This window comes from Bos taurus, chromosome 4, assembly GCF_002263795.3.
Source record: "Bos taurus isolate L1 Dominette 01449 registration number 42190680 breed Hereford chromosome 4, ARS-UCD2.0, whole genome shotgun sequence".
Lineage (NCBI taxonomy): Eukaryota > Metazoa > Chordata > Mammalia > Artiodactyla > Bovidae > Bos > Bos taurus.
Genome location: NC_037331.1, coordinates 74432083 through 74459884, shown reverse-complemented (window position 1 = coordinate 74459884; position 27802 = coordinate 74432083). Strand labels below are relative to the sequence as shown.

General features: G+C 36.9%; 1 protein-coding gene and 1 long non-coding RNA gene across 5 annotated transcripts in view; one reads left to right on the top strand and one right to left on the bottom strand.

Moving 5' to 3' along the window:
- CFAP69 (cilia and flagella associated protein 69) overlaps window positions 1–16901 on the bottom strand; it is a 67169-nt gene extending 50268 nt beyond the window's left edge. For 2 of the 4 annotated variants that reach the window (XR_009494252.1, XM_003585986.6), the window contains exons 1-5: window positions 16549–16901; window positions 7477–7536; window positions 5998–6063; window positions 3344–3453; window positions 552–628 (exon numbers count right to left, since the gene is read on the bottom strand). Coding sequence is in view for 1 of the 4 variants with exons in the window: in XM_003585986.6 (XP_003586034.2) it covers window positions 552–628; window positions 3344–3453; window positions 5998–6063; window positions 7477–7536; window positions 16549–16668 (433 nt within the window). In the remaining 3 variants the exon portion in view is untranslated. Of the gene's footprint in view, window positions 1–551; window positions 629–3343; window positions 3454–5978; window positions 6064–7476; window positions 7537–16548 lie in introns of those variants that run through there. The other 2 variants (XM_059885910.1, XM_010804355.4) reach the window with 2 other exon arrangements.
- LOC132345120 (uncharacterized) lies at window positions 16606–27802 on the top strand. The gene is made up of 4 exons (XR_009494253.1): window positions 16606–16694; window positions 17395–17532; window positions 18805–18882; window positions 27721–27802. It is a non-coding gene; the product is annotated as an uncharacterized lncRNA (long non-coding RNA).

Genomic DNA, 27802 nt, shown 5'->3' with positions numbered 1-27802 from the left:
TATCTTATTTCTATTATTTTCTTTCTCTATAAAATTGAGCTATAAGCCAAATATAAACAACTGCCTGTGATTTTTTTATATTTTTGTATATAAAACACAGGCATCTTTATGTATATTATATTAAAGTTCCCAATATTCCAGCATTTTATGATCTTAAATTATTTAATAAATAATTGGGCCCTCAATCAATTCCAGCAATCAATTAGATTCAAGCAGTTATTAGAGTTCAAAGACGAAAACATTTCTGTGATTACTGAGAGGAACATGTACTTCTGATTTACACACAAAAAAATGTTAAACATTTCAACAAACTAAATACATAACATCAAGACATATAAGCACAAAGAAGTATCTGCCAGTCCTTATAATTAAGGAACAAAAAATCCTGTTGGTATCATGAAACACCTGAGTGGAAGATAATACAAAAATATCACCAAGCACACTATGATTAATCTGCAACCAGAAAACAAGAAAAGAGAAGGAGTATTCTTAGTGAAACTTAGTGAAAGAGATATTTCCTTCTTGTCAGTGGCCCAATCATCTTAACTCACCCAAAAGTCCAATTGAATTAGCAGTATCTTCAGCATATGTTATTTCATCTGATGCTTTCTTTTTCAAAAATGGCAAGCTTCAATAAGAATGAATATATGAGTTATGTTGAATGAAGTCCTTCACTGAAGCATCATTTGCAAAACAGAGGAAAATTTCTCTTCTAAAGATTAAAATGAGGATAAATATCCTGTTTCTTTAGTCCTGGAGAATTAACTACCAAAAAAAAATTTGTTTTTCTAACCAGCTGACCAAAATAAAACAAAATAAAATTGGTTTATAAAAATGAAGAGAGATGGACATAAAAGCCAAGAGTTAAGAAAGCCATCTCACAATACTACATAAATACAAAACTTAAGAATCCTCTTTCCTCTCTGAGGGTAAGATAATACTATATCTGTACTTCTATCAAAATTAGGAGTACACTAGAAAAGCTGATACAAATCACAGGTCTAGTTTTACTTATAGCTTAAAGGCTGTTTAGGGATTTTTCTTCCTGAAGTTTTGAAACTCCAGTTAATATATCAATGGTCTATTTGTTCTTAAGGGTTAGTGACTTTTTCCTTATTAATTGGATTAGTTACCATCCACAAAATAACAAATATACTTTTTGAGACACTAAAGAATTCAATTTAACAAATATTAATTATATTTGAATCATATTTCACACCAATATAACCAAAGTTATTTGAAAATAATTTATTGATTCACAAATCAGAAAAGATAGGGCACTTGAACCTACGTCATTAGTCTGTCAGAGAGATAAAAGTCATTTCCTAAATAAAAAATACCAACTATTTCAGCACTTCAGGAGTTCAAAATTTGAACTTTATATGCTATTTAAAGATATTTAATATCTTTAATATTAAAGCACTATATATATTTTATATATATAAGTATATATAATATATTACATATTATATTATAATATAATGTTATGTATTATATTATATATAGACTATATATTTATATATATTATATAATATAAATATATTATATAATTATAATGTATAATATAATATTATATATTATGTTAATATTACATATATAATATTAAAGTACTATATATATCTTATATATATAGTACTTTTAAATCATATTTTTCAAGAAAAATTAACCAAGTGGTTGAAAAACAGCACTGGGAACTATCACATATGGAGATATATATATATATATATATATATATGCCAATTAGAATTAAAAGATATTTCAAGGTTAAACTATGAAAAGGAAAATTTTATAAATGTCATCAAGGTTCATTTCTAGTATTTTTAGGTGTCATTTCTAGAATTTTTCATTTCAAGCAATTTACTACTTGACACCCAGCTCATTGTTGAATCTCTAAAGTGAAAAACTCTAAAATGAATTCTTCTTGTCATATTTTTTTCCTTTTATTACCAAAGAAAACAACTAAAGGATAAAGCATCAGAAAAGTTTCCCACCAAAAAGGTTATGAAAAAAGTAAGCATTATGCTTCTGATGCACTGAGAAAAATGAATTACTTAGAGGCCAAAACAGAAGGGCTTGATTTTACTTTTTAAATTTTCAATGTTTTTATATCCCCAAAATGACCTGAAAAGGGAATCAAGTGAGGGTATGGTATGGAAAAGTGCATGATAAAAGGAGAAATTAGGAAATTTTTAAAAAAGAATGTGGACAATTATGAACTATGAAGGTAAGTGAAGAGTGCATCTCTAAAGATTTCTCATATTATGCAATGAAACATTCAGTTACAGCTTTCCTAAAGAACCAATTCTTGGTGGAGTGCTCAAGTAACACTGATACGGAAAGTAATGCTTGTGAACAAGATTGCATGGCCTCAAAATCTGAAACTATTTTACATAATATTATCTCACATCAATATAAAAATAATTTCCAATTAGTGTATTACAGTTCCTTGACAGCATCAGAGCAATAATTTATTTCTTTATTTTCCATGGTCTCTATTAAAAAGGCATGGTAAGGACTTTCAATAAAGTATTTTCAATCATTTGTTCAGATATCAAAAAACTTAAATGAACTTAGTAGGAAAATTGGAAATATTATTGCTACTAAAAGTGAGAGATATACTTACTATGTATAAATACTATTATTTATAATTAAAAGAAACTCACTTTTTAAAGTTAAATTGGTAGAAAGGTTTAGAAGGTTCAATTGTCAAAAAGTTTATCTCTTTTTAAAGAAATTTCCTCTACTGTATTATATTGAAAACTGGGAATATGTATTTTAATATACATCTTGATTAGCAACTATATGGCTGTTCCCCCAAATGGTTGCTGAAACAATAGTACAGAGGATGGAATATATAAATTTTATAATTCTGATCTCTAATCTACATTTTGAAAAATAATCCCCCAAATAATTTGGTGATAAATCCTTCTTTATTCAAATTTGGAAGATCAAATAAAACATATTGACTCTCATATCTTTGAGAGTCAAATATTTTAAAGAGATAGAAAAAACTAGACAGAAATTAGTATTATCCATAAATTTTCTCAAGGATTCTCTAAAAATACTATAACCTCTCATTTACATCTCACATTTCTCATTCACTTGAGGTAACTTATTATGAGAAAACACTTTAATATACTTGCAGTTTAAGTTCTTGTGGCCAGCAATCTCAGACTACAGTAAAATGGACTACCTTTGAGATATCAGCTGCTGGAATCAAGTGATCAAGTGAAGCTTCCTGAGTTCTATATTGCTTTGCTACACCATAAAGCATAATGTCTTTGTAAGATAAAACATAAAATACTGCATGCGTGCTAATATAAAATAAAGTTTAAAAACTTACCCACATAATTTTATGATATTATATGCAGGTTCTATAAAATGGGGCTGTGTTTTAATTTTTTCTGCACACAAATTCAGAATTTTAAATATCTGTGCTAAATCCCTTAAGGGCTTTAATATTGTTAGTTAAGAAATAAAATTAAGATTTTTATTAACATATTCTGTACAGTATTTCTATCAAGAAAGTCTACAGAACTCCATCTATTTCGTTAAACATGGTTGACCCTACTTTAATTACACTAATTTTGAAGTGTAAAGAGAAAAACAGAACCAGTTTTTTAAAGGAATATTATTTAACTGTCTCAGTAACCTCTTATTCAAAATATTTTTTCTCTTCTCACCACATCTTTAGAATCTGATTACCAACTACCACATCACATACTCAGTTGAGCAATAACTTATTATTGGCAATGAGTAATAACACTTTGAAAAAAAATAACTTAATGGCTCAATTATATCCTTCATCTCCACCCAAATATAAAACATACATTGCTCAGGAATAACCAAACCAAACCTACCTTACTTTCCTGCATTATTTTATTAACATTATTCAGTTGCCTTTTCTTGTTTTTAAGGTTTATATTGGTTGAAATTTTATTTAAGACTAGATTATGAAAGCAAAATGTACCCTTCTAGACCTTCAGGTAAAAGCAACTTTTATTTTATCTGTTTAAAAAACCCAATTGATACATAAACAAATTTCACTTTTTTAATAGTTAAGGGGACGTGGTAACTGTGACTTGTATTTCTTGACTGAATCTGATCACTTCTAGTCTCTTTCTAGGAGCTTCTCTGAAAAAGACAGGAGAACTGGATGTATTAGAAATACAAACTTCCATTAACTTCCTAGGGAAATGACTAAGCTACCTCTCTAACCTATCCTTGCTTTATGTTTTATAAAGTCTAAAGTCAGATTACTAAAGACATTCAGAAACAGAGCCATTTGCCACCAGCTCTCTGGCCTGAAGAAGAAAAAACAATGGAGGTGTTGAGTTACCAGGTTAAGACAGGAAAAGAAATCACGTGCTAGTACACTTTCTCGGCTACCAGTAAACAATGCTTGATAGCCACAAGCCCTCAGTAGCTGACTGACCAAACAAATCCATATAAAACAAGGCTAAAATAAGGTGAGAAAAGAGTTAGAGAAAATTATAAGGCACATTTCTCTAAATGGGAGGCTTATGATGTTTTGAAATATTAAGCTAAATTAGAGACTGGTATTTCCTTTAAACCTGGTTGGACAACTATTAAAGTTTATTTAGATCAATACTACTGTAATTGTGGTTGTGGACCATGCCAGTTCTGGAACTGTATGTTACCAGTCTATGGAAAAATAACTATAGAAAGTGAGTTTCCTGTGACAATTCTATTGTATTTTACAATAGCATGTATATGCAAAGATTAAAAAAGAAAACAACCCCCCGGCAGCAAACTGGTTCTGAATCACACATAGTTTTGAAACACACTAGTCTCTATATATTCATGGGGGTATATTCATTGGGAATAACACATTTATAGAATGTTTTGAAGATTATCAAGCAATGCTGGTATGTTATCTAGTCTTCCTTGTGACCTCATGAGGAGCTATTATCCCTGTTTCATAAGGGTGAAAAAATTAAAAAGTTTATCAACAGTGCAAATACTCAAGTAAATTGGTACAAACAGGACTTTGACTTGTCCCTCCTAACTACATCTACCGTCTCTCTGAGTCTATAGAAACTGACACTACACAGTTAATGTTGCATTATACTGTTTCTTCCGCTTTATATTATCTGGTAAAAATATAATTTTTTAAAAGACATAAAATGTTAGATATTTTCTGTGGTAAACAGAATAATGGCCTGTTCAATGATATCTCAGAGAAGGCAATGGCACCCCACTCCAGTATTCTTGCCTGGAAAATCCCATGGATGGAGGAGCCTGGTGTGCTGCAGTCCATGGGGTCGCTAAGAGTCAGACATGACTGACCGTCTTCACTTTCACCTTTCACTTTCATGCATTGGAGAAGGAAATGGCAACCTACTCCAGTGTTCTTGCCTGGAGAATCCCAGGGATGGGAGAGCCTGGTGGGCTGCTGTCTATGGGGTCACACAGAGTCGGACACGACTGAAGTGACTTAGCAACAGCAGCAGCAGCAGCAACAATGTTATCTACATCCTAACCCCTAGAACCTGTGAATGTTACCTTTCTTACTATATGGCAAAGGGAATTTTCTGATGTGATTAAAAGCCTTGAGATGGGAAAGTTTTCCACGATTATCCAGGTAGGCCAAATACAATCACAGGGTCCTTATAAGGAAAGGAGAGGCAGGAGAGGGTCAGAGAAGTGATGACAAAAGTAGAGGTGAGAGGGGTGGTCCTTTGCTACCTCTTGGGAAGGGCCCAGGAAGCCAAGGAATGCTGGCTGCTAATAGAAGCTGACAAAGGCAAGGAATGGCGTCTCCCCTTGAGCCTTCAGAAGGAGCCAGCCCTGCCAACACCTCTCCTTGAGCCCAGTGAGACTTCCAGACTATAAAACAAAAAATGTATGTGGTTTTAAGGCACTGAGTCTGTGGTAATTTGTTACAGCAGCAATGGGAAACTAACATGTTTCCTAATAAAAATTCTCCCATTTTAGGATAAAGGAAACAAACATACACATGTAAGTAAAGGATACAAATCCATTTTGATAACACTGCACCAATTTCTTGACAGATTTAAGTTGTCTTTCTTCCAAATCATCCTGAAACAAATTATCTATTTTAGTTGTTTTGTGTTATTCTGTTGAGATTTTTAAAATTTTCCCTTAATGTAAGAAGAAAGTAGACACATTATCAAGTAATTCTTAAATTACTTTATTATAATGTAAGCATTATAAAATGCTCCCTAAAATAGTGAAGGTAAAAATAAACTATATATTCAAATAGGAAATTGCAAATCAAAACTAGATTAATATAAAAGCAGTAACTGTTTCCAGAAATATTAATAATACTTGAAGTATGTTGAGCATTTTTCTATGCCAAATACCATTTAGGCAATATATATAGATATCATTTCATTAATCTTCAAAATAACCTTATTAGGAGGGTATTTTTATTACCCTTCTTTTTTGGAACAGGAAACTCAGCTGAAACACTAATTACTCCAAATCATACAGCTAATAAGCAGTGATGTATGAAGTCAGTTTTGACCATCTGACTCCAGAAGTTGTATTTTTAACCTAAAATACACCGAAGATAATGGCTCAAACTAAACATCTTCAGTCAATTTAAACAAAACATACACACACACACATATTTTGGCTACCCTTAATTAACAAGCTATTAAGAGCTCTATGTAGTTGGGTTTCCTTTTTTAAAAACTGTAGATATATTCACAATTAAAAATAACTTTCACAACAATCAGAGCCAACAAAAGAAATTATTCTTATAAAAGCATTATTTTTATTGTGTTTTTTCTATGTAAAAGTATAGAAACTAAAAAATGTTACGACAATGACTAAATTTTTGCACCTGTTAATCACAGGACATTGTTTTGATACGATGGTCAGCCTACTTCCCACATACTGAAAGCATGCAATCTTCATCCTGTAATAATTTTCTAGTGTATACTGACTTTTTAGGCATTCAGTCAATTCTTGAGTAACATCAGCAGAGTGTCCTATAAACATGTATGCACATGCATTTATTATCCTTTCTGCCAAAGCCTAAACTCTCAGTTTTGAGTCTTGTATCTTTATTTCCATTACATTCTGTATGAGAGTTCTCTCAAAATAAATTACTTATGACTGTGTATGAGTATCTATATATCCTAATTTCATATCAGAAAATTTTTAAGTACTATATCATGATACATGTTTCCTACCCTTGCGCCCACATCCTACTTGGTAATAAGCATGAACAAAGGCTAGATGAGTCAAATATACTCTTATGATTTCTGTTTATATTCACCCGTATAACATATGTATATATTATATTCATATATATGTACCTACCAGGTTAAATATATTCATACTAAATTTAAACAGAAGACATATACTGTTTGAAATGTTGTCAATGAAAGGAGAAATGGGACTTATATTTAGGGGAGTACATATTACCTTTCAGGGTAATCACAGTTTCTAAGTGAAATGGAGAAATTTTCTCCCAAAGCTTACTTTACCAGTCTCTTCGAAGAGTTTGATGACACGATTTAGGTCCATAGACTTGAAGGCACCCTAAAAACACAATTCACAGTATTCTGTATCATGAGAATCAAGAAATCACATCAAACACATTATTTTTATATGGTATTATCTCTTAGCAACTTAAAAATACCTTATGACAAAAAGAAAGTGAGGGGAGAATGAAAAGCAGCTGAGACTTATAGGAGTAAATAAATTTTGGAGTTAAAAAAAAAAATACCCTCTGAATTTTGGTATTATTTTAGAGTCTCAATGTCTTTAAATTTCAATAGTTCCAAAAGGCCCAAGAGAGCATCTGGAATAACAGCACTTCCATGCCTTGAGAAATAAAGTGATTTCATACATATTACACATTTCATGGATACACATCATATACACTGAGTTTGCCTATGCAGATATACCTAAGACTAGCTTCTAAACTACAGGTAGGAGACCACCTTCCTGAACTAGGTATCCCTTCTCCCAGCAGTCTTACATCACCCATATTAGAAAACAGGAACTGCCAAGTTCTACAGATTTTACATCTTAAAGATTTACTGAGCCCACTCCATCATTTAAAAAAAATTTTTTATTGGAATAGAGATGCTTTACAATGATGGCATTGTTTTGTTCATATTATGGCTGAGTGATATTCCACTGTATATATGTACCACATTTTCTTTATCCATTCATCTGTCAATGGACATTCAGGTTGCTTCCGTGTCCTGGCTGTTGTAAAGAGTGCTGCCATAAACATCAGGATGCTGTATCCTTTCAAATTATGGGTTTCTCGGGATATATGCCTAGGAGTAGGATTTCTGGCTCATATGGTAGCTCTATTTTTAGTTTTTTAGGAAACCTCCATACTGTTCTCCATAGTGGCTGTACCAATTGACACTCCCACCAACAGTGTAACAGGGTTTCTCTTTTCTCCAGCATTTATTATCAATTTTTTGATGACGGCCATTCTGACTGGTGTGCGATGATATCTCCTTGTAGTTTTTGATTTGCATTTCTCTAATAATTACTGATGTTGAGCATCTTTGCATGTGTTTTTTTTGGCCATCTTTGGGAAATGTCTATTTAGATCTTCCACCCATGTTTTGATTGGGTCGTTTTTTGATATTGAGCTGCATGAGCTGTTTGTATATTTTGGAGATTAGTTCCTTGTCAGTTGCTTTGTTTGCAAATATTTTCTCCCATTCTAAGGGTTGTCTTTTTGTTTTGTTTATGGCTTCTTTTGCTGTGCAAACGCTTTTAAGTTTAATTAGGTCCCATTTGTTTATTTTTATTTTCATTACTTTAGGTGGTGGATCGAAAAAGATCTTGTTGTGATGTATGTCAAAGAGTGTTCTGCCTATGTTTTCCTCGAAGAGTTTTATGGTAGTTGGCCCACTCCAGCTTAATGATTTATTCAGTTCTTATTTCTCACTCAATTGTGAAGCTTTCCTGCTATTTGTTCTCCCTACCTCTAGTCTTGCACCCTTCAACACTGTCCTCTACCCCTCTGGTCAGAACAATAAAACTCAAATCTGAACACAACACATCTAAATCATTCAGTGACTCCACTAATGCCCTTCCCCCTCGTCTGTTTTCATTGTTGTTACGATCCTATCCGTCTCCTTGGTTAACCCTCACAGGTCCTTTGAGACACAGTTCATGTGTCGCCTCCATTCTTATCATCAAAATACATCTTATTATTTTTATATACTATTTTCTGTTTTATATATTTACTTATATTTTATTTTCTGTTTTTGCTTCCACATATAAAAACATAATTTCATTTACTGCTAACACTATTTTATATTCTGATTTTTAAGTCTATAATACATACATTTCCATATTTCTACATAGTCATTATTTCATTGCCTCCTAGGTCTAGAATTTCCTTTCCTTTCACAATTACAAACTAATATGTTCTGATCTTAAGAAATGTCAAATACAATTTTCAGTTAAGTGTTCTAACTTTGTCTGCAGAATAAGTCCCTGAGTTTACTTAATATGATTTTCATTTTAAAAATTATCAAAAAAAGTGTACTATATACTTATTTATCCTAGGTATTATGATTATCATTAACAGTGTTACATCTTACTATTAAATTGCTTAAATTATTAAATTTACTGTTAAAAATTTTTTGATAAATAGAATTTTGCCTTTTAAGATTTGGAGTTTTAACAGTGCCATCTGCCGCCACCTCAGTTGTCCTTTTTTCTCCCTGCGTTCTCAGAGAAATAAAAATGTACAGTGAATTTTTATTTTCTGATTTTCTGCAATATTGGTTTTGTGGGTTGGAAAAGATATTGAAATGAAATGTCAGTGCAGAATTTTATTTTTAAAATCTGTATTATTATCAGAATTTTCCCCCTAAATGACCAGGTAGGTAAAGATTAAGGCATAGATTTAACTTATATTATCTTAAATTTATTTTATATTATCACTTCGTGTTACTCAGAGTTTCATTTGCATGACAAATGTTATATTTTTAAGATTTCTCCCTCCTTCCCTTAGCCTTTTCTTCCATTTATAAATATTTATAAGTAGCTTCTACATTTCAGAAATGGTAGGTGTGGGGAACACATTTGTCCTGACTTCAAGCATCTATCAAATCTGGCATGAGATATAGGTAATATAGGTAACATGCTACAAAATGGTTCATGAATGTTGAGAGGTGTGTTCCAGAACTATACAGAGAGGGACAGAATGGCATGGGGAGGAGGGATGGGAATCTGGGACAGCTTCTGAAAGAAGCAATCTGCAGGCAGAGTGAGATTGAACAGGATTTGTGAGATAAACTGAAGGTTTGAGAGATGGAGCAAAGGGAGTAGCATGTGTTAAGGCCTGGAGACAAGAAAAACATGGCATTTAGAGGATTGGTGAGTCAAAAGGTAGGAGAGGATAGTGCAAGGGATAGAAGCTACAGATGCTGCTGATAAGGTAAGCAGAGGTCAAATCATGAATACTAATCTTAGTGATAATAACAATGATGGTACAGTTGTAAGCTCTTTAAATATTTACTAACTGAATTCTGTGAGGTAGATACTATTAACACCATTTTACAGGTGGCCTTGTATATACTATGATAAGGCTCATCAGAAGATATTGAATGGTTTGAGAGACTGGATATTAAAATAGGCAATGGCCAGATTTTACTTGGTAACAGAACTCTGTCCTCCAACCTCTGCAGCAAGCAACCTAGGGAGTCAAACCACAACCTCTGCAGCTGTTGGCTCAGAAAAGTCAGTATTTGGTCAATGATCATCACATTCCCTATTTTTTGACCACATCTGCCACTCAGGGCCAACCAGAAAAAGCCAAGTATGCTCCCCAAATCAATCATTCAGTCAACAACAAGAGCAAAGCAGAAGCCTCCCTTTTATTCACAGTGAAGCTTCCCTTGGAGTCTCTGCCAAATATAAGTAATGCTGGCTGACTCTTTCTACACCAAGCTCTGCATAAACAGTCGGTGTTCATTCTCATTAGGGTGATCTTTGTTGATTTCCACAGGTTTTAACCAGAGGAATGTAACAATAAAGATAATTCTGTCTGCTGAGTACAGATTGATCTGGAAAGATCTAGACTGGAGGTGGGAGACTAGTCTGTGACTTCAGGCATTGACTAAAGCAGTGGCCACCAGGATACACAACAATAAGTGGAATGAAAAGCATCAAGGAGGCAGAATCAGCAGGTTCTAATAAGTGATTTGATTTGGCAGGAAAGAGAAGGAAAAGGTAAGGATGACTGACTGGCTTGAGGAATGACATAAGCGGTAGCACTGTTTGTTGAAACAGGGACGCTGGAGGAAGAGGCCTGTGTTGAGGCTGGAGATGAGTTAAATTTGGGGCAGAGATTTCTAAATCACAGGCTTAAAGTAATAATGGGGAGAGATTAGGTAAACAAGATCACACAAGCAGAATGCAGCAGCAAGAGAGAATTTACAAATGTAAATATAAAAATAACTGTGATTATCATCACAAGATTTTATGGAAGATTATAAAAACATTTAACGAAATCTTTTAAGATCAAAAGCTCATTTAATTAACTGCTTTGAAGAAAATTACACCTCCAGTTCAAGTCATAGGATGCACTTATTTTCCCACTTTACCAATGAACATTTCAAAGGGGAAAAATTCCTGCTCATTTGATACCTGGTTACAGGGAAAGAACTAACATTTATTATGGTCCATTTATGTCTCTGGTACTTTATATGTTAATTAACATATCTCACATCTACAATATGAAAGTAGAATCATTATCGCTGTTGTTGAAACTGAGATCTAACGTATTAAGGTCACATAGTGACTGTATGGGCTAGCAGGGCTGTTTGATGCAGAAACACTGGTTCTTTGCACCTTAGTTCTCTGCCTGACACCTCAGTTGACCCAGAGATTACTTCTAGCAATTACTCCACAACAGGGATAGGCCACTTTAAGGACACAGTACATGGCAGAATTATAGATAGTGCCAGGATATGACATCAACCAACAAATTGTGTAAGTTCTCAGAGGCTCTCAGAAGGAAAACAAATTTGGGCAAGGAAGCTCAGCCATGACACCCATTCAAGTCAACTGTTTACAATAATGTATTTAACCTACAAATATTATTGTATGCCTCTGCTGTGAAGATATTAAGAAGAGGTGGTAAGAATACACAGAACTGTACAAAAAAGAGCTTCACAACCCAGATAATCATGATGGTGTGGTCACTCACCTAGAGCCAGACATCCTGGAATATGAAGTCAAGTGGGTCTTAGAAAGCATCACTACAAACAAAGTGATGCTTGGTCATCAAATCCTGAAAGATGATGCTGTCAAACTGCTGCAGTCAATATGCCAGCAAATTTGGAAAACTCAGCAGTGACCACAGGACTGGAAAAAGTCAGTTTTCATTCCAATCCCAAAGAAAGGCAATGCCAAAGAATGCGCAAACTACCACACAATTGTACTCATCTAACACGCTAGTAAAGTAATGCTCAAAATTCTCCAAGCCAGGCTTCAGCAATACGTGAACTGTGAAATTCCAGATGTTCAAGCTGGTTTTAGAAAAGGCAGAGGAACCAGAGATCAAATTGCCAACATTCACTGGATCATCGAAAAAGCAAGAGAGTTCCAAAAAACCATCTATTTCTGCTTTATTGACTATGCCAAAGCCTTTGACTGTGTGGATCACAAGAAACTGTGGAAAATTCTGAAAGAGATGGGAATACCAGACCACCTGATCTGCCTCTTGAGAAATTTGTATGCAGATCAGGAAGCAACAGTTAGAACTGGACATGGAACAACAGACTGGTTCCAAATAGGAAAAGGAGTACGTCAAGGCTGTATACTGTCACCCTGCTTATTTAACTTATATGCAGAATACATCATGAGAAACGCTGGGCTGGAAGAAGCACAAGGTAGAATCAAGATTTCCAGGAGAAATATCAATAACCTCAGATATGCAGATGACACCACCCTTATGGCAGAAAGTGAAGAGGAACTAAAAAGCTTCTTGATGAAAGTGAAAGAGGAGAGTAAAGAAATTGGCTTAAAGATCAACATTCAGAAAACAAAGATCATGGCATCTGGTCCCATCACTTCATGGCAGATAGATGGGGAAACAGTAGAAACAGTGTCAGACTTTATTTTTTTGGGCTCCAAAATCACTGCAGATGGTGACTGCAGCCATGAAATTAAAAGATGCTTACTCCTTGGAAGGAAAGTTATGACCAACCTAGATAGCATATTGAAAAGCAGAGATATTACTTTGCCAACAAAGGTCCGTCTAGTCAAGGCTATGGTTTTTCCAGTGGTCATGTATGGATGTGAGAGTTGGACTGTGAAGAAGGCTGAGTGCCGAAGAATTGATGCTTTTGAACTGTGGTGTTGGAGAAGACTCTTGAGAGTCCTTTGGACTGCAAGGAGATCCAACCAGTCCATCCTAAAGGAGATCAGTCCTGGGTGTTCACTGGAGGGACTGATGCTGAAGCTGAAACTCCAATATTTTGGCCACCTCATGTGAAGAGTTGACTCATTTGAAAAGACCCTGATGCTGGGAAGGATTGGGGGCAGGAGGAGAAGGGGACAACAGAGGATGAGATGGCTGGATGGCATCACTGACTTGATGGACGTGGGTTTGGGTAAACTCCAGGACTTGGTGATGGACAGGGAGGCCTGGTGTGCTGCGATTCATGGGGTTGCAAAGAGTTGGACACGACTGAGCGAATGAATTGAACTGCTGTGTTAGACATTGTTCTAAGTGGTAAAGACATAGTATTGAATAAAACACACAAAATCTCTTTTTCCATAAGGAAGTGATATGGTTTGGGGGAGACAATAAGTTACACAGTGTACTGCAAGGTAATAACGCTCTGGAGAAATGGGAGTAAACAGTGCTAAGATGCTCAAGCAATTGTCGGCAAAAGAGGAGAGTGGGTAACATTTCACTACAGTCATGAAGGAGGTAAGGTAACACACCATGGATATCAAGGGGAAAACTTCCAGGCAGTGGGCACAGCAATTGCAAAGACCCTTAGGCAGGGTACACCTGGCATGGTTGAGGAGAAGCCAGGGAGCCAGTGTGGCTGGAACACAGAAGATTTTATAAGCTACTTAAGAAGAATTAAATATATACTCTGAGTTTAGAGTTGAGTCGGGAAGGACATGTAAGTATTAAGATATATGTCCCACAGTTAAGAAGCCCATACGCTAATGCTACTGCTACTAAGTCACTTCAGTCGTGTCCGACTCTGTGCGACCCCATAGACGGCAGCCCACCAGGCTTCTCCATCCCTGGGATTCTCCAGGCAAGAGTACTGAAGTGGGGTGCCATTGCCTTCTCTGGCGCCATACGCTAACGGGAGAGACAAAACAAGACTAATGAAATAGTAACAAATATAAAACAAGAGATCATTAGGTAAGAAACTGTGTGATTCAGGCTGGGGATTATACCCATTTATGAGAAGAAGGTCTGTAAGTGTGAAAATGAATGGGAAGTGCTTCCTATTGGAGATACTTTATGGTGGAAAGGTAGGACCTGAAGGTAGGGTAAGATTTAAATTCCAAAAACAGGGGAGGACATTCAGTCCACACATAGTTAATATCCCCGCTGTGTACCAGGTGTTGTGCTGGTTGCTACGGGGGGATAATAGGGGACACTTCCACACACAGTTAATATCCCCTCCTGTGTACCAGGTGTTGTGCTGGTTGCTACTGGGGGATAATAGGGGGCACTTCCACACACAGTTAATATCCCCTCCTGTGTACCAGGTGTTGTGCTGGTTGCTACTGGGGGATAATAGGGACACTACAGAAAAAACAACAGAGAAGGTTTCTGCCCTCACAGAGGTAGCTCTAAGCAGACTGTGTGGTAGAGATAAAGTACAGGTTACGCATTAGGAAACCCTGCAAACAGGACAGAGAAGTAGACCTGACACACTGAGGATGGCAAAGACCTTACATGCATCTAGTTCAGAGGTTTCGAGGCCAAAAATCATTTGAGGGAGGTTTTTAAAAGTCCCAGGCTCCACACTGGGATTATGATTGAGAAAATCTACAGTACCCAGCTAAACTGCCTTCTTGAAGCAGTTATTAACAGGGTAGGAACTTTAATCAATACAAACTGATTTCTACCTGGAGAAGAATCCTAGGCTCTGTAAGAAGAGATAGTAATGAAAGAAAAGGAAAAAAAGAAAGGGAAAGGGAAGGGAGAAAATATACACATATATACACAGGTATGCTTGTTCTGCATTATTTGATATGTTGTGGACTATATTGGCAACGGTCTGTTAAAAGTATTTCCCCCTTTTTCTCCTTCTTAACCCATGGTTGCCTGCCTCCTATAACTTTGCACCCCACCCCCTTTTGTAATACCAAGTAAAGGAGGAATGAGAGCCATCAGATGCCAAATTCACCTACTTCTCAGTTTTGCCAGGTGCCTGGGAGAACAGTGGTAGCGTTGAGCCCCCTTGCAGCCTTGGGAGTGAAAGGACATCTGTTGCTCCTCAAAATTCTTCTCCCTGCCTGGACAGCACTACTTCCACAAAATCGATTAGGTAAATTCCCTCAACACCTGCTCCTCTTCATGCAAATGTGTTGCTGCTCCATAAGTTAAATGTCTGTCTATCTTCAGAGGGTGCAACCCTATTCCCACCACAGGAGAGGTCCCCAGTCAACCAACCGCTCCTAAGGAACTCTCCAAGGCTCCAGGATGCGGGCACAGGAGACAGGGTTCCTGACGCAGCCTGAGCATTGTGAGGCCTCAACAGGAATTCCCAGAGTGGCCCCACACCATCAGTGTGAGGAGGTAGTGCAGGATTCCTCTGTAGAATTCACATTAATATTAGGCTTGATCATGGCTCTCTGGGGAGGAGCAATGGAACCCTAGTATGAAACAAACAACTTGGAGTTTCTAAAGACCCCTGCTACAGATCCACAGGGTTCTGAAGTGAAATTTCTCAACAGAAATTAGAATTAGTTTTGTATGACAAAAAGTAAAAACCAAAATATACGAGCACAATAAAATCAATTCTATTCAATTCCAATTCTCTCCAACGCCCTCCCAAACTAGATTCCAATTTCATATAAAAATGTTGTTTAATTTCTAATTTTAATAGTATTTTCCTCCCCTCCAGATGCAGGTTTTGGTAGCAGCAAATTCAAACACGTGAGGATTTACCCCTGTATCAAGAACAGCACACGATAACAGGGTTCTACGTATAAAAGCCTAATGCAAATCAAATTTTCGCTAAGAATGTTTCCCTCCCTCTCAGGCCTTTCGTCGCCTCACACTTTTCGAAGCCAAGTCTCCAAACCTCGGCTACTCAATTTACTGGGACGCTCTGGGAGGACTCAGGAGGACCTCGAGACACAAGTCCCCAGACAGGTTGATTGACGACAACCAACTCCCCTCGCAGGCAGCGCAGTTCGAAGGATCAGCTCTGCGCTTGGAACCTCCGTCCCGTGGGCTGCCCTGGTTTCCACTCGGGCCCCCACTTCCGCTCTCGCTGCCTCCAGGCATCGTTCCCGCCCCCAGATTTCAAACCCCGCCCAGTCCTTGACACCCTCCAAAGCACAGACACCTGGCCATACCTGCACTTCCTCATCCTCCGTCACCACTCCGACTATCGGGATTTGGCGAGGGCTGCTGAACTTGATCCTGCTGCTGGGCTCCGGGGCCTCGGCCGGCTCCGCAGCCTCCGCTCTGGACATGGCTGTGGCTGTGGAGCGAGGGATGGGTGCGTCTCCTTCCTTCCTACACTGTGCCCGCAGCCGCGAGACAGAAAAAGGATCCGCTACCGAAAAGTGAAAGCCGCCCAAGAGCGGCTAGAGTCGCGAAAGGTCCCGGGGGTCCGCCCGTGGCCTCTGCTGCCGCGACGCCACTCGCATCCCGCCCCTGCCACCCACCCGCACACCTTGCCGCTTTCAGGCTTGCAAGTTGCTAACAAGCTAAAGCGTTGCTAGGGGAGGAGCCAGAAGCTGCAAAAAGGGCTCCTACGGAAGCCGGAGGATCCAAATTACCCCAAACCCTTATCTACATCCTAAATTCTGGAGGGGCTAGGTTTGCATGCGTTCCAGAGGGAAGAGGGGCGAAGACCTCAGTAGGTAACGGTGGAGTGTTACCTTGGCTTGTGTGTCTCAATCTTTGTAGTTTGCGCTGGGCCTTCTTAAAACAAGAATGGGCCGGTGGTGGATGTGGGATGCAGGAATGATGAAAGATAGAATGCTAATACTGGAAGCTGAGCAGTTTATCTCATCCCTAAGAAGAGACCAGTGTTACCTACATTCCCTAGCCTTTTACCTCTTCTGTACTTTAGTGAGCACCAAAGCATTGTACACAATGCTGGAAGGCCTTCGAGTAAAATCGTTGAATTTAGAGCAAGTTAACCCCTGGAAACTCCACTTTTCTCATAACTTTTTCACTTTTCTCTTCAATAGGATTGCTGTGAGAGGACTGAATAAGATGATGGTTTTGTAAAGTGGTGCTTGGCACATAATAAGCAAGATGATCTATATGACATTTCTGGCTCTACAAATAGAAATGGAAAACCTAGATTGGGCTTGGCAGCACTTGATGTGAGTCACAGCCAAATAAACCAAGTTTCTTTGAAAGAGTACTGCACACTTCCAGTCCCTGTTTCCTCAATTCTGTTTAACCCCAGTCCTCGGAAACAGCCCTTACTGAGGTTACCACCACTTGTGGTCAAAGACTGTGTACATTTTCATGTCCTCATCTTGGTGTCGGAGAAGGCAATGGCACCCCACTCCAGTACTCTTGCCTGGAAAATCCCATGGACGGAGGAGCCTGGTGGGCTGCAGTCCATGGGGTCACTAAGAGTCAGACACGACTGAGCGACTTCATTTTCACTTTTCACTTTCATGCATCGGAGAAGGAAATGGCAACCCACTCCAGTGTTCTAGCCTGGAGAATCCCAGGGACAGGGGAGCCTGGTGGGCTGCCGTCTATAGGGTCGCACAGAGTCAGACACGACTGAAGCGACGCAGCAGCAGCAGTAGCAGCAGCATCTTGGGGTATACTTTTCTATAGTATTTTACACTGTTGACCACTCACCCTTTCTTGAAACTCCCTAGCTTCATTTTCAGCATTCTTTTTTTTTTTTTTTTTAATCTTTACAGCTACTCAATTGGTGCTTTTAGAGCTCCTCTCAGGCCTCACACCCAGAGGTGGTTCAGTAGGTCTAAGGTTGCTATTAACCCGAGAAAGTGCAAAGGGTGTGTGAACTGTATTGTTAACGTAGCCTTAATTACTGTGTAAGTATACTACATCAAGAGGAGACTGAAACCACTTAGATAAACAGACTGGAATCCTGTGAGAATGGCACCAAAGCCTAAAATGGTGCTTGGAAAGCTGATAATCCAATGACTTGCAATCCTCTCTGTGCTCATTCTGGCATCTCAAGATGAGGAAGGATGAAGAAAAGGGATCGCCAAGGAAAATTTTCCACTTAAAGTGAGCTTACCTAGGAGATATCAGCTGACTTTTGTGATTTAGCACAATAGACTGAAGGTGATGAGAGTCCATAAACCTCACTGGCCCTGGGAAACCAAACTCTTCTAACTGGACTTAACTGAAGATGTTTTTCTAACAAATGAACAATAGGATTTTTGTTTTATTTTAACCAGTTGTGTACCAACCTATATATTCATTCTGTCCCATATCCAGAGTACCAGTTTCCCATCCTTAATTAGCACAAATCCCACGAACTCCCCCTTTCCAGCACTTAAAAACTTTTGACTTTTCTCCATCAGTGAGTCCATTACTGGGAAGTTAATAGATCTAACTGCAATTTTTTTTTTTTTGCTTTAATGATTTTTATCTTTTGACAGGTGAGAAGCAACCAGAATAGAATCCTCAGTCACCCCACGCTCAAGCCATATGGACTGAATTACTTCACTTGTACACAGGTGCCAAACTTCCTCGGGCATTACCTTTGCTTCTTTTGTACTCGTGACTGTCCTCCAATGTCTAACTGCTTATGAAGCTCAGTTCCTGGGACCTTTTCTAGGAAACCTTCTCTATATACTCTGCTACTTTAGGTGCTGCTTTGTCTGTCATTCTGTTTTTGTACTCTCCACACATTTAATGGTATTTACTGGCTCAGCAGACTCCCTGCTAGACTGAGATTTTTTAAAACAAGGAAAGTTACTTACCCAGGTTTTTACACACCAAGCCTTTGGCATAGTGTTTAGAGAAGTATTTCTCAAAACTTAATGTGCATGAGAATTGTCCAGAGAGCTAATTAAAAGACTTCTGAGCCCCATTTCCAGGGTCTGCTTTAGTAAGTAGGGGTAGGGTTCAAGGGTTTGCATGTACAGTTGATCCTTGAAGAACACAGGTTTGAACTGCGGGTTCCACTCACAAGCAGATTTTTTTCAATAAATACAGACTACGGTCCCACACAAACTGGTGGATTTAATCCATGGATATGGAACCTTGGATACAGAGGGTTAACTGTAATGTTACCCCTGGGTTTTCATCCAAGTCAGGGTCGATGTCCCTAACCCCACACTGTACCCTAACCGCCCCCAGCATCCTTAACCCCTGCACTGGAAGCAAAGTCTTAACCACTGTTCTGCCAGGGAAGGCCCATGGATCCTTCTTTAGTATCGATTTCTAAAAACTGTTAAGAACACAAAAGACATTTTTATGACAGCAGAACCCAGAAGGATGTGGGGTTAAATGGCTAACTACCGAAATGGTAAATTATTTCACAAAAAGATAAATTAATAGTAGAGAAATGTATGAGAGATGACATACACAGAGAATAAAAATACTTCACTCTGGTAACAATTCAGCAGAATTTAACATTTCTGTTGAATTACAAATTATAATTTCTTAAAAGCTGCTGTAGACTTAAAGATTAACTCCAAGTTTTAATAATTTTTTGAACTATGCACCATTTTTAAAAGTAACATTGAAAGCTAAATATATTTTTAACTTAAATGTAATATTAGGAAATAAATCTTCTTCTTCTGATTTTTTCTTGATAGTTGTTTGCACCCTAATTAACAATATTTAGGAAAATTTTAATTATTCACTAGCATGAATTAAGAATATTTCTAATTAATATTTTAGATTATATATGAATCTGGTAGTCAATAACCTAGTGCCAAGTGTTCTAAATGTTCACACAAGTATTATTTCTTTCTGAGAGTAATTTATTTTAAACAGAAAAATTTTATAGCACATGGGAAGTGTGATTATAGTTCCCTGTAGGGGAATTATGTAACAGAAAAAATACATACAAGCTGAAATTTAAGTCTGTTTTCAAAAATCTTTCAAGTTGAGTGCTGTAGAAACAAAGCATAAAAAAGAAACAAAAGTAATTACCTCCTTCTAACAGAATCATTCAATTTGATACTAAGTAATAAGTACATGGAACATAAAAACAAAGTCAACCATTGTTTGGTTGTCAACCATTCTAATGAAGTGTACTAATAATCCAAATTGCAAGTGATTTTTAAATAGGAAGCTGCAAGAGCTATTCATGTTTAGTGGGGCAACGAAATAAATGGTATTAACTTATAAAGAGTGACTTTTATCTGATCAAAGCTTCAGCCCCATGACGTAGTTCCAGTTCATAGTTCCATGAACTGAAAATGTTCTTGAACTTTTAGAACTAAAAGCTATTTATTGTGTTTACATGGTGGGAGGTTATAGTAACCCCAGGAGAGAACTGTCTTTGTTGTGGAGTAGGACTAATCGGACAAGCTTATTCTAGTGACGTTAATTACCCAATTTCTGTAACTAACTTGACTTGTTCTGATTCTATGAACCATGTTTTAGTCTTTGAAGGCTGTGGGAACCAATACAGCAAACTGAGTGGCTTACGCAACAGAAATTTTATTTCTTCACAGTCTGGAAGCTAGAAGTCCAAGATCAAGGTGTCCAAGATTGGTTTCATTCTGAGGCCTTTCTCCTTGGCTTCTCCCTTTGTCATCACATGGTCTTCCCTCTGTATCTTTGTCTACTCTTACTGTTCTTATAATGACACCAGTCATGTTGGATTAGGGCCCACCACTATGACCTCATTTTACCTTAACTACTTCTTTAAAGACCCTTTCTCCAAATGTAGTTATTCTGAGGTACTAGGGGTTAGGACTTCAATGTGAATTTTAGGGGGACATAATTTAGCCTGTAATTGATCCCGACATCCTTTGGACTATAATTAGAATTCTTGTAAAGAACAGATTGAAGAGTAGAATGTGCTTAGTTGAGGCAATATCAGTTTCTTTGCCTTTAGGACATTGATATTTCTCAATGGCTCCTCTGTCTATGGAGTTCTCCAGACAAGAATACTGCAGTGCGTAGACATTCCCTTCTCCAGGGGATCTTCCCAACCCAGGGATCAAACCCACATCTCTTGCATTGCAGGCAGATTCTTTACCATCTGAGCCACCAGGGAAGTCCAGGTATTTCTCAGATATTTCTGACTTAACAATCTATCACTGTACATTTATCAATGTGAATCCATCCCTGGGAGATGTATCCACTCAAGGTTCTCAACCAATCTGGATTTTGAGTCTGCAGAGCCCTATGCCTGACTTTGTAAAAATCATCATTTCCTATTTTTTTTCCATTTGAAGAATCTACTACCAAAATTAGGGTGCTAGCCTAGGTTCCCTAGAGTCTTCCACAAACAAACGAGAAACATTCCCCTTCTGCCAGTTGGTTGGGGGCAGGCACTGTCTCTGCTAAGCAGAGGGAGGAAAAGATGGAAGTGAGGCAGGCAGTGGAGGAGGATGTACAAATATAGGTGTTACTGAGGTGCCATAGCTTTGGAACAATGGAGTTATAAGTGCTCGGTCTTTTAGGATATTTTCATGGAGGCCTTGTGAATTATTGAACTTTGGAACAGTCCATCTGGGGAAATGAAGGGAGAACTTACCTACTAGCACCCTCTTATGCTTCAACTCTGATCAAAGTTCACCCTTGAAGTAGGGTTGCCAGATTTAAAGGTGAAAAGCCATGCAGTATTTGTAACAGAATTACACTTATTTGTTGTTTCTCTGCAGTTCAAATTTGATTGAGTGTCCTGTATTTTATCTGAACTCTACTCTCAGGATATTAATACCCACACATTTCCAGGCAGCTGCAGGGGGAGCCAGAACCTCCACAGATCCTGTGCACAGGCACGAATATCAGTACGACAGTGTGGTGGGGGTGATGGTGGCACTGACAGCAATAGCAATGACTCCTCTCTGGGCCCATAGGGCAGCTCTAACCACTGGCCAGGAGGCAAAATAGGAAGCTGAGATGGTGATGGGGAGGGTGTGGGCAGGAGTATGCAGGCATGGCTACATAGAAATTGGCTGATAAATAACATAATTTTCTGTAAAAATGAGGCAAGTCATACTATCTCATTGGTTTCTGCAGGACCGTATTTTACTAGACACTAGAAATACAGTTGCCAACAGAGGTCCATATAGTCAAAGCTACGGTTTTTCCAGTAGTCATGTATGGATGTGAGAGTTGGACCATAAAGAAGGCTGAGCGCCAAGAATTGATGCTTTCAAACTGAGAAGACTCTTGAGAGTCACTTGGACTGCAAGGAGATCAAACCAGTCAATCCTAAAGGAAATCAACCCTGAATATTTATTGGAAGGACTGATGTTGACGCTGAAGCTCCAGTACTTTGGCCATCAGGGTCATTAAAAAAGACCCTGATGCTAGGAAAGACTGAAGGCAGGAGAAGGGGATGACAGAGGATGAGATGGTTGGGTGGCATCACTGATTCAATGGACATGAGTTTGAGCAAACTCCAGGAGATGGTGAAGGACAGGAAGCTTGATGTGCTGCAGTCCATGGGATCACAAAGAGTAGGACACGACTGAGCGACTGAACAACAAAGGAATATAGTAGTAAGACAGAGTTCCTGCTATCAGGATCTATAGACTATAGCTTGAATACTGTGTTCAGTCCTAGTTTAAAGATACTTAATAAATGCTAGTGAAGTGAAATACTTTTAAGAATACCATCTCATTAGATGGATGTTTTTCTACACGTCTGCTTTGATAAAAGCAAACAAAACTCCCCCCAAACACAAAACAATTACATGAATGCTTTCTGGATGCTTCTAAAAAGAAACAGCCAGCAAAGTATAGATGGCTTCCATCAAATACCGGAATGATTATTCAGTAAGAAAGAAAAATCCATTTGTACATAACATTTCAAAAAAGAAATTAAATCACATTAAATAGTACATTTTTATTTAGATGTTTATAAGGCAGATCTATGAGAATGATATAAAAACATGGCATTAATTTGATAATGGTATTTTGGAGATTATGGAGTTTTATCAAATATCTATTACACAGTTATAAAGAAGACAGTATTTTCTAAGCAGATACAAAATACTCAATGAAAGATAAAAGCAGGAAAATGAGTAGAATTAATTAACAGTGGAAAATCAATTCTAATGTGAACTGCACACTATCCTTTAAAAACTTTTAAACATAAGAATTATTGCAATCTAGTTTATTCAAACAGTGTTATACGGTATTGTAATAAAGAACTGAAGGCCAGGATGGATTAATTTTGATTTCATATAAAGAAACCCAAATTTACAATGAATTAAATACAGGAAAAGGCAGTAAAAGTAGTGAAGCAGTCAAAACCTTTTTAATTTCTAACATGCCCTCCTTAGGGTTTAGTCTTGGTCTTCTTGGATATTTGCAAGAGTTCCTATTATACGACAGTTTTGGCAGCAAGACAGAGGATTAAGATAAAGGAACACATGCTGCTTTTCTTTGAAGAGACTTCTAAGAATTCACTTATTTGCACCTCTACACTCACTGGTCCACACTCAGTCACAAATGAAGACTTAACTGCGAGGGCTGTTGAATGTGATGGGCAGCAGCTTTTAAAAGCAGGGTAACTAGACACAGGGAGACAATTCCAGTCCCCCTTCAGACGCAGTATCTGCAAAACTATGAAAGACCTTTAAAGAAAATAAAAGAATCATCCTTGAAGTTGGCAATTTGGAAATCATTAAAAAAACACCTGCTTTGGTCATTTATATTAGCTCATCTAGCCATTGGGAGAATCCAAATAGTCCGCCCTAATTTTGGATGACTGCATGATGTTAATCCAATGATTTGGGAAGTTAAAAAAAAAAAATCTGTTCAGTAGCCCTCCCCTTATCCACAGGGGATGTTTCAAGACCCCCCAGTGGATGCCTGAAGCCACTAATAGTTCCAAACTCTATATATACTATGTTTCTTCCCCCCATACACACATACCTGTGACAGAGTTTAATTTATAAATTAGGCACAGTAAGATATTACAACAAAATACAAATAATAAAATAGGAAGATTATAACAAAGTACTGTAGCAAAAGTGAATGTAGTCTGTCTCTCTCAAAATCTCTTATTGTATATAATGTCTTTTCCATCTTAACTAAGCACTTGCCACACACTGTATAACTTTCGTAGTATGAAGTGCAATGTAAAACTAGCATGAATTTCTTTTTCCTTCTTCACAGTTTCATAGATAGGAGATTCATTCTTACCATATATCCTAGCAACCTCAAGATACAATTTTTTTTCTTTCCTTATTAAGTCAAAAACTTTCACCATTTCACTTAGAGGGGACACTTTACAACTTCCTTTTGACATATCTGAATTCCTAGCATCACTACCCTTGTACTCTGGGGCCATTATTAAGTAAAATAAGAATTACATGCACTACAATACCACAACAGCCAATCTGATAACCAAGACAGCTACCAAGTAACTAAGGGAAGGACATACTGAACAGAGGGCTGATTCACGTCCTAAGCCAGCTGGAGTGGGAACACCCAAGATCTCACCATGCTATTCAGAATGGCACACGATTTAAAAGTTATGAACTGTTTATTTTTAGAATTTTCCATCTAATATTTTCAAACCACAGTTGATTGTGAGTAACTGAAATCACAGAAAATGAAACCATGGTAGGGGGGACTATGGTGTGTACATGTATTCAGCTAAATTAAATGTTTTTTGGTAACATATTGACAGAATCTCTGAATATTAGCACTTTAGAAGTTTGCTTAAAACAAAATTTGTTTCTATAAAATTCACTGTTCAAAAGTATGAACAAATTGTTTCCACTAAAATCATTACAGTTTCATTTAGAGCAATTACATATAATGAGTATGTATCAGAATTTGCTTTAGTGGCTTATGAACAACTGAGGGTGGAGCAGCTCATTTTTAGGACAACACATCACAAATATAAATCTTAACACCAGGCTCGGGTTATTATACTACGTGTTACACTACTTTAAGTCATGAACTTATAAAATAATTTCAATGCAACAATTTAGGCTGTTTAAATACTTATTTCAACATAGAGATTTTATAGATTGACACAGGTTCAGTGTTCATAGAATTCCTAAAGAAATATTTATGAATTACACTGATGGCACTTTGTTTAAAATATCACATAAGAAACTTTAAATTTCATAAATAAAAACTTTTTGGCAGGGGAAACCTCTATGTACAGAATTTTTTATGAAATAGTTTAATGGCAATGTACACCCGTGGCAGATTCATGTCAATGTATGGCAAAACCAATACAATATTGTAAAGTAATTAGCCTCCAATTAAAATAAATAAATTTATATTTTAAAAAGGCAATTAAAAATAATTAAGATTCTATCACATTACTAAGAGATAAACAATAAAAAATTGGATATGATATATTCTCAAAAGCCCTTTTACACAAAAAATTTTCATAATTTCACTGTAAGAATGAATATATGTTAGGCTACTATTAGCAAATTAATTTTGAAAGTAAAATCCCTAATCAACTCAAAATTATGCTAATTTATAAGAAATTAATCAGGTAGTTTAGCATTGGAGCTCACTAACCAATCCCATATATAGCACAAAATAATTATCTCTGATAAATACCTATAAATATAATTTATTCATACTTTAAAATATTTCAAAATTTAAATAAAAACCTCTACCTGTAGACAATCTAGGCTAATTTCTATATATGCTTTGAAAAATATATGCTAACATGAATATATTCCTATTTAAACATGATTTTAAATATCCTTAATAGAGGAGACATATGAAATCTGCGCATAAAAGCTAGGTAGCATGATTCAGTCCAATAATTAATTCCCTCTTAGGAAAAAAATAAATTATTTTGCATAGGATTAAAACTAGGGCTTCCCATGTGGCTCAGCTGGTAAAGAATACGCCTGTTATGTGGGAGACCTGGGTTCGATACCTGGGTGGAGAAGATCCCCTGGAGAAGGGAAAGCTACCCACTCCTGTGTTCTGGTCTGGAGAAATCCATGGACTCCATAGTCCATGGGGTCGCAAAGAGTCAGAAACAACTGAGCGACTTTCACTTTCAGAACTAGATATATTTTCTACATTCTTATAATTTTCTCAGGGACACTTCTCAAAATATAGTTTAGGAAAACAAGCCTCCTACTTTAAAGTTCCCACTACTTTCTCACATCTAACAAGAGCAAAATTCAGTCATACGTCTGAGGTCAGAGTAATGATTTCTAAAGAATGATTATGAGAAATGATGATTAAGAACAGTAATCAGGTAGGAAGTAGTAAAATAAAGCAGTTAAAAGTTATTTAAGTAAAGCAATTAAAAGTCAGTATTTTTCCACTTTTAGAAAAGCTTTTAAACATTTAGAATTATAATGAACATATTACACTTGGGTTTCCCTGGTGGATCAGTGGTAAAGAATCCACCTGCCAATGTTGGATCCATGGGTTGGAAAGATCCCCTGGAGAAGGAAATGGTAACCCACTCCAGTATTTTTGCCTGGGAAATCTCATGAACAGAGGAGCCTGTTAGGCTATAGTCCATGGGGTTGCAAAGAGTTGGACATGGCTTAGTGACTGAGCATGCACATATGATATTTATTCTAAAACTTCAAAATTATGTCAGCTTTGTAGTACGCAAAAGAAGATATTACCATTTCAAACAAATGGTTACATCTTACATACACTTCATAAACTTCGCTTTTTCATATTGTCAAAGGCCCCATTTATCTGTAATAGTGATAATTTTATCTTATTAGCTAATTAATATATACATGCAACAATATAAATATACTTCAATAGTAGTCTAAGTTTTAAAACTATTTCACTGTATTTTCACATTAACTGGCGAAAGCGTGGCTTAAATGGAGTGAAACTGAAGGGACAAGAAATTATTACAAATATGTAGTTAATTTCACAAGTCCACTATATAGTTTATAGATATTACCTTGAAGTTATCACCCCACTGAATTCCTGCTGAGAACTAACAAGTAAATGATTATCAAGATGGAAAGGCTACAATTAAAATGAAAAGCTCAATTAAAAAGTACAAGTTACTAAAATTCACCAAGGAGAGAATATCAGAGAATCATGAGCAGTTTACCAAACTGACATGATTTGGTGATAGGGAGTGAGCCATTGGTGGGAAAGGTAGCTTCTACTGAATAAAAGTCCTTTTCTTTTTGGCAGCTGGTTTCAGTAGAACCTTACTGGGTAAGTTTTAAAATGTTAAAATTTCAGGAAGAGGAATACATATCATTGTATCTTGTTTGCAACTTTCTCTTTTAATAAAGAAAGAGCAAATAGGGGGAAAAATGTAGGACTTTCTAACCAAAGTATGAACAAAATGCAATTTTAATGTGTAATGTCAGTACTGAAAAAATTCATGAATAATTTGTATGATTCTATGTCTCTAGAGTAGATTCATAATTAACCCACTCATCTAAATATCCTTCATAGTTGCAAACTGCTCCCTAATGAATGGCTGAGTATGCAGGAGGACGTCTCAAGAAGAGAGAAAGAGATGACCAAATCTACAGGG